This window comes from Cherax quadricarinatus, unplaced genomic scaffold, assembly GCF_038502225.1.
Source record: "Cherax quadricarinatus isolate ZL_2023a unplaced genomic scaffold, ASM3850222v1 Contig2314, whole genome shotgun sequence".
Taxonomy (NCBI): Eukaryota; Metazoa; Arthropoda; class Malacostraca; order Decapoda; family Parastacidae; genus Cherax; species Cherax quadricarinatus.
Window position 1 is genome coordinate 52,501 of NW_027197340.1, and position 8,254 is coordinate 60,754.

The 8,254-nt window shown below is 33.1% G+C and overlaps 1 protein-coding gene across 1 annotated transcript in view; it reads left to right on the forward strand.

Annotated features, from left to right (window-relative positions):
- LOC138851832 (cuticle protein AM/CP1114-like) overlaps positions 1–155 on the forward strand; it is a 970-nt gene extending 815 nt beyond the window's left edge. The window contains exon 3 of the mRNA XM_070081320.1: positions 1–155. This exon is cut by the window's left edge and continues 190 nt beyond it. Within this exon, the coding sequence (XP_069937421.1) occupies positions 1–27 (27 nt within the window). The 3' untranslated portion in view covers positions 28–155.
- Positions 156–8,254: the final 8,099 nt, after the last annotated feature.

An 8,254-nucleotide genomic window follows, 5' to 3' on the forward strand; every position in this document is an offset into this window, starting at 1 on the left:
TCCAGATCTTATGGAGCTCCACAATAAATGATTAGTCTTCTAATGATTATTTATATTAAAGAAACTGACATTTGAATATTCTGTGTGTGGCTTTTCTTGTGATGTTTTCAGCCTGTGTATTTATAAAAAATTAAAATAAAGAAAGTTATGCTATGTAGATGATTTTTTCTTGCTGATAAAGTGACACTGATAATTATATTACTACTATTACTACTTCAACTACTAATTAATTATGATTATTATTATTATTATTATCAAATTTTATAGCCATTTTAATACGTTACTTATATAGAAAGTGCAAAGCCATTTTTCAAAAGAAAAAATGCTGTTGTTACCTATTGACGATAATATTCAGTAAAGGAATGATTTGTAATTTGTAGTTTTAAGAAATCTCAAAGATTTCTTAAAACTACAAAAATCTAAGGAGTAATATATTTTTGAGTAGATAAAATTATGTAATAATCCCAAATAAAAATAACCGAATTATAATTACCGATCTTTCGAGTGATTCGAATTATTTTTTTAATTAAATAAGAAAAAACGTTAGACGCTCTCAACAGTAAATTTAGCATAATAATGAAACAACTACACTGAAGATGAAGTATTTAAAGTTTCATGGCATCCAATCATCAATATATAATTTGGGTTTTGAATTCCACCATTTCAATAAATTCTTTACAATATTATTTGAATAGCTGAATACAACCAATTAAACAAGTAACCCAGTAATATTCATAGTTAGTTCTATATGCTCTGTTGGATATAAATTATCATAATATCTTTTATATTCAGTGAGCCTGAACGTAAAAAGCGTTGCTAATTACAGCATATGGAATTATATGGATATCCTTCGTTTTTGCTTAGGGTGATGCAGCAATAAAGTTAATAGAACAATTGGATTATCATGCAAAATTCCTCTTGAACAGTTATAAGCACGTGGGTTAAGGTTCTTCCCTGCGTTGACTTCCATCTAAGCTCTCACAGCTGTCTACATCCAACACCACCACTAGTTCAAAACCATTAACGGAAGAGAAAAGAATTCTGTGAGGCAAATAAAAGCAATTCAACTTATATTAGAGAATTCAGCGTATTCATGTATACTACAACGTTAATTTCTACATGGGTGTCACCAAATTAAAAACAGCCCTTTTACAATTTATAATTTCATTTCTGAAATCACATACATTTTAAACTGTGCATTGTCGATACAATTTTAGTTTTAATATGAATTCTACAGCTAAATGTTGGATATATGAATGGGAAATCCTCTTCCCCTACTCCTTAATATTTTGTATGTGGATTTATTTCAAACTAAACAAGAGGGACAGACTTTTTCCCATATTCCAAAATTAAACTAAAACTTGGTTAATATCCCATGCTTATGGCCCAGGAATTTCTATTTAAATTAGTTATTCTAAAACCATTCAATCAATAATTAAATTTTTTTGATGTTTTTATTGATGAAATGGACCAAGAATTACAAATCAAAATGAATAATATAATTAATACATGGCAGGATAAAGTGTTATTAGTTACATATCAGAAATAACTAAATTTAATTTTTCTTCCATTTTCTTAAGGGCTCTGTTTCTGTAATACAGAGTCCAATAAAATATTAAATAGCTTCTAATATGAGGTGGCCAAAAGCACCCTAAAGTTTTTATTGAAAAATATTTTAAAATTACTAAGAATACAAATTACAGACTAAAAGACAAAGGACATTACTCAGCCAGAAGTATTTTAAGGCTTGACAAAGCTCCTGGATAGCGAAACTTTGCTACAATAAATTGTCACATTAGTTCCACATGTCCTTTTATGTAACTTATTGTCGATAGTTCTTCCAACATTACTACAAAAATATGTTGTTACCACCATACTATACCAACTTGATTAAAATTCTTGCTTTACTTAAATCCATTAAGATATGCGTCCTTTTTAAAAATCTAGATGTTTTGAAAGCTTTTTCAAAAAGTCTTTTATGGTTGTAAAATGAACACATCAAAGATATTATAGGCGAGATGAGGTATTTCTACGAAACTCCAGCACTTTATACCTGAAATCGCTCAGAAGATGCTTAGGCAAGTTATCGTCTTTGATAGTTAAAAGATGATTGGACGAGGCACAAATTATTGCATCAAAACCAGTCTTCCAGTTTTCCCCATTTCTTTAATAAAACCGGAAAACTGCCAATTAAATAGTTCAATGTAAACTAAAGCTTTTTGCATAAGTTAAATGAACGAAGATTTGAAGTTGAAGCCGGAATTTAAAAATTCCAAGTCCATTAATTATGTTCGTAAATTAACCAATTTGCACCTACACAGGCAAGCCTAGAAGTATCATCTTTTTCATAAGCTGCCTCAGCTATTAAATGTTAAAGCTTAAGAGAAGAGATATACTTGTATCAACACTCCAATAACAATTCCATTTTTTTTCTAATAAGGATGTTCCCAGTGTTGAAGGTTTGAAGCTGATCAGAAGAGGAGTTCTCAAAATCTATACCATTAAAATAATTCCGTGAAGTTTTCCTTAATTATAGGTTTTCAATACTATAAGAAATTTGAAGCCGATCAGATGAGGCGTTCTCAAATTATAAAAGAAAGCCTGGGAGAAAGAGAAGAAAACTGTTCCTGAGTAAATGACTGGTTCTTCAACTAAGTTATACGAAAATATAATATTTAAGGGCTCACTAAACTTGTGAAGCTTAAAAGTCACGAAAAGGCTAGTTTTCAGTATTTAATTTTTTTTTTTTTAATAATATTTTATTTCAATTTATCGATAATACCTAATTGCCAAGGATAGCTCAAGGGGTTAAATTCAAATTTTACTAAGTGGTCCCTACACAACTAATACTAATTCAACGCTTCATCTACGATATATCTGCGTTGAAGTTTTAATATTGATTTGATGAGCAATTCACAAATAATCACAAACAATATTTCAGTCTTCCATTTTTTTTAAATTTGCACATGCACAGTCCTAGATCAGTCAAAAAATAATCTGATTAGGGTACACAAGCATTCTGAGTCTGAAACTGGTTAGAGGCATTCTACAGTTATTGCACAGAATACAGTTTATAAAACAGTTTAGGAAAGAAACTAACACATCCCAAAATTAACATTAAGCTTTATTGAGGCATTTTTCAGCCATTGCTCAGAATTCAATATTTCAAGGTTTTTAACTATACAAATAAATTGGCAAATTTTTATTTACACCTAAACTCAGAGGGTATCATTCTGTCCATAGAATTCATATGTCATTAAAGATTGGAGCCGTTCAAAAAGACATACTCAGGTTATTTAACGAAAAAAATAGCACACCTTTTTAAAAATTAAAATTGACAGATTGTCACATACCTACTCTAATAACAGTTTCAATCTTTTTCTAAGATACACTAGAGTTGAAGGTTTGAAGGCTATCAGAAGAGGCTTACTCAAGTTAATAAACACATTTCAAATACCTGAAATGGTCTACATACAACTTACCAGAGTGCACTTGCAAATTTCAGTAATTGCTTGAATTTTTCATTAGTTACAGTAAACAAACATTTAAAATTGTAAAGTGATCGTGTCAGATGTTCAAGTTTTAAGTGAAAACCTTGGAGGAATGAAATACAGTCATCCACTTAGAAGTACCGATTCCAGGATTCCTTACAAATAAAAATACAGCTTAACTTTGCTCGGTTTTACTTCAACAGTTTATAAATACAAAGGATGGAAACAGCACAAGTAATTCACATATAAAGTCCATACAACATTTTGTCGATATTTGATTAATCAGCACCAAAGTAATAATTTACTGAGGGGGGCCATACACTCTGGAGGGACCTTTGGCCTCTTCGCGCTCGCGTTCAGCGTCTTCCTTAGCAGCGAAGGCAATCTGCTCACGAACGAATTCAGGGATTTCGTGGGGGAACTCAGGAGCCACTGGCAGTAAGTCAGACTGGGGCTGGAAGCCATTCTCATCGGCGACGTAAGATAGAGAGACTTTTGTGCCGTCAGGAGCTGTGTAACTGTAGGAAGTACAGTGGACCCCCGGTTAACGAACTTTTTTCATTCCAGTAGTATGTTCAGGTGCCAGTACTGACCGAATTTTTTCCCATATGGAATATTGTGAAGTAGATTAGTCCATTTCAGACCCCCAAACATACACGTACAAACGCACTTACATAAATACACTTACATAATTGGTCGCATTTGGAGGTGATCGTTAAGCGGGGGTCCACTGTATATGTTATAGTATCACTGAATAGTGATAAAAAGTGAAAGGTAGATTGCAAAATACCAGTAACCCTCGCACAGTCTATCAGTTATAGACTAATTACATCTCCATTACCAATACTCTGACTAGATAAATCACATTCGCAGCATTAGCATGAAAATATATTTGGAATGCTTGAAATCTGTTAAAAATATACTGCAGTTACCTCTTATGGTACTCCTAGCTTCTCTACCGTAAGCAAACGGGCCCTTCTGAAGTAGTTCTAGAACAACTGTCAGGGTTCCAGTAGAATCAGTCAGTTACAGAACTTGATTGACTGCCATTGTAAGTAGTCAGTTTATGCTGTATATCCAGTTAAACAAAACATTTCAAAACAGTTTGTCACTAAGTACATACAATTTCAGAGAGGAGTCTATTACTATGTTCCATAATTCTGCTTGCAAAAAACTACTTTTTTTTTCATTCTTTGCTATTTGTCATTTTTTACAATGTTGAATATCTTTGCTCCTCAAAAATAGTTATTCGGGTTAGAATATTTTGTTTTCTTTTAGGTTTAAAAGAACTCCTGTAGTCTCAGTTTACTAACTGATAAGAGAGTAAGTTGTTTGAGTATTTTCGCCATATAATTTTTATCATTAATGAAGGTGATAGTTTAGAAAACATTTTTTGTTCACTGTCAAATTCATCTTTCTTTTAAATGTAATTTGGGAATCAAAACTGAAAATTAATGCATGATGAGCCTCGACAAATGCTCTATAAAATTTTAATATTGTTTCAGGCGTTTGTCCTTTAAAATGTTTAGGCAAACTTTCTGCTGGCTTCTGTGTCAGCAGTAATCAACAATGTCCACACTGAAACAAATGGATGGTAGACTTACCAACTGCATGTTGCTTGACAGGATGGAACTGATGCTAGAACCACGATGAGCGACGGTACTTATAGTTTGTGTGGTTACAGTTGCCAGTTGTGTCCTATGTTAGCTGCTCTTCCAAGACTGGTTTTTTTTTAAGGGGAGATAGAAGGAGGAGGAGGAAACAAGTTGTTTTTCTTCTGGGACTGACGTTCTTTATCCATGAAAATTTTATAATTGATGCATTTCTTATATTAAATACCAAGTACAGACCTCAGATACCCTGGATTAGTAATAATAAAGCTATACAGAACGAAAACCTATTAAATTCAATAAGGAGGGTTCTTTATTATAACGAGACATATGTTCTAGATAACGGTTTTTTTTATAATTGTTAATCCTGTATGGGTAATACATACTATAACTGAACATAGCCAAAAAAAGTGGCATGTTTCCGCTGGTGTCCTTTAGTTCCTCTCCCTTAGGAAGCAAAGTAGAACAATAATCTAACAACGATCTATAAAGATACTCAGGATCAATCTGTTGACCCTACAGATAAGAGGTTACCTTTAAATTTACTTATAGAGAATCAAAGTCTTCCAAACAGTATTAAGTAAGTAAGTAAGTAAGTAAGTAAGTTTATTCAGGTATACACAAATACAGTTACATAGAATTATCATACATAGCAGCATATGTGTAGAGAACCTAGGATAACCCAAAAAAGTCAGACAGAGTGACTTATTTCCATTGGGGTCCTTTTACCTTACTATAGTATAAAGGTTATAATATTTTCTTATTCTACAATGAAGATAACATCTTATTATCATACTAAAAAGACTATCTACTACACCAAGGTTATTAAGACTATCTACAATACGAGGGTCATTACTAGGAATAAGGTAAAATTTACACGTATGTTAGCTAAAAAATAGAAAATCATTCCCCTCCCTTTCAGTAGCTACATTCATCAGACACCTTTTGGCACTCTTCTTGAACTGGTTCATGCTATGACTGGCTTTGACATGTGCGGGCAGTCTGTTCCATTCCTTTATTGCTGTACAATAAAAGGCGTTTGAAGCCTGGCCACTGACTGTGGGTACTACAAAGTTGTGCTCTCTCCCCCTAGTACTATGATTGCTTTGGTTCCCAACCTTGACAAAATTGACAGCAAGATATTCTGGACATTGTTTGTGAGCAATTTTATAAACATGATTTAGCTTCAGTTGTTTTACTCTGTCTTCAACATTCAGCATATCCAACTGCTGTAATTCATCCTGGCCTACATGTTCTCTTGGTCCCAGCCCCAGGATGAATCTTACGATTTTGTTCTGGGTGATTTGCAGTCTATCTTTCAGTTTTTTTGTCAAGGCAGAGTACCAAGAAGAGCAAGCGTAATCCATATGACATTGTATAAGGGCTAGACATAGGGTCCTGCGAGCTTCAGTTAATTAACATTTAGTTAATTGGTTGTGAAGGTCCCAGTTGGCGCCTAGTAAAAACAAGACCATAGACTTTTTTGGATAGAGGGGGATAGATATTTTGCACTTTTTTTTTTATCTTTTAATGAGGTTTAATTCTTTACTGAAAGTAACGAATATAATATTACCTTAAAATTAGCACCCTCTCATGTGATTCCTCAGTCATTTAATATTGGGTGTGATGTTGTTTGTTGGTTAGTTGGATGATTTATTACTATTAAAACTCGTCGACTAAACAAGGGTTATTTAGGCTTATTGTCATTTGTGCCATCTGCCAAGGAATCTTTAAACCTTAAAATAGGGATTAAAGCAAACCCCCCAGCAAATATACACAGAGATATACATCTCTGGATATATTGCCTCAGGAGTTGTTTTATCAGTTTTGTAGTTAAGTTTTCCTGCTGAAATGCTCGACACATGTGGAGAACCTCACTATATTTTAAATGTCATCGCAGCTCATTTGGGTAAGGATTTTTCTTAGCTAAGCACTCTTCCTCAGAAATTCGAGTTCAGTTTCCTTTAAATGTTTCTCATGCTTATGATGATTTTACATTTCTTATTTAAGCCACATAGACTCGACCTCATCATCATTGAATTCTTTTACATAACGTGTATGAGGCCACAGATAAACAACATGATCACATATATGCAGTTCTTCAAACAATTTTTTATTGTTTTAAGTGAGCGTTTATGATTTATGGCAATTGATGTTATTGTAATTTTACTAAGTTTGAGTTTGGTAGCTCATTATTATTTTATATTTATTATGATTGTTTTAAATATAGCTTAACTGTTTCATATATAAACCAACTTTTCTGCACTGTGAGTTGTCTGCTTATTGTACCAGTGATGATAGGGACTGCAACTTCGAAACACATTTTTTAAAAAAAAATTGGTCTTTCAACTATTTTTTTTAATTCCTGAACCAACTAGCACTCTCTATTCATTACAAATTAGTATGAGAAGCTAACAATCAACTTCTTTATTTCGATGAATTAATCATCAAAAGTAAGTATCGCTTTGTGCTTACATATACAGAGAACTTAAACATTCTGCATATTATACCCATTATTTAAGTCAACACGCTGTAAAGATCAAGAAAAGCGCTATGCCTAGCCTTTTTTTAAATGACCTTAAAGTCTGGTGTTACATCAGTTTTGATCAAGAAAAATGAATCATAGAGAACCATTCTGAAGAGTTGGATTACTTAGATTGGTTTATACAGGAAGGATTGTAAAATGCAAGTCATAACTTATACGGCTCAAAGAAAATCTATTAACCCTTCAACACTATGCTATTACCTTTCTACTAAGAGTTAGCCTTCTCAAACTAAAACAAATTATGTAATGAACTGCTTCTTGGCTGCATACTAGCTTTTAGAAGATTATATCATTTTTAAGTTCATTTCATTCTCTCTCTCTCTCTCTCTCTCTCTCTCTCTCTCTCTCTCTCTCTCTCTCTCTCTCTCTCTTCTCTCTCTCTCTCTCTCTGCTCTCTCCTCTTTAACCAAAACAGGATCTGCAGAAATGGGTTCAAGCTGAAAAAACTTTTAGATATATAAAGCACTGGATTGGTAATAGTTGTGGATGAGTAATCCAGTCTCCGAGTGACTGGAACGTGAGTAGGTTTGAGGTGGACCTGCTTTGCATGGGCTAATAGGCTTGCAGTATTTTTCCTTCCATCTTAAGTGGATGTGACTAGGACCTGC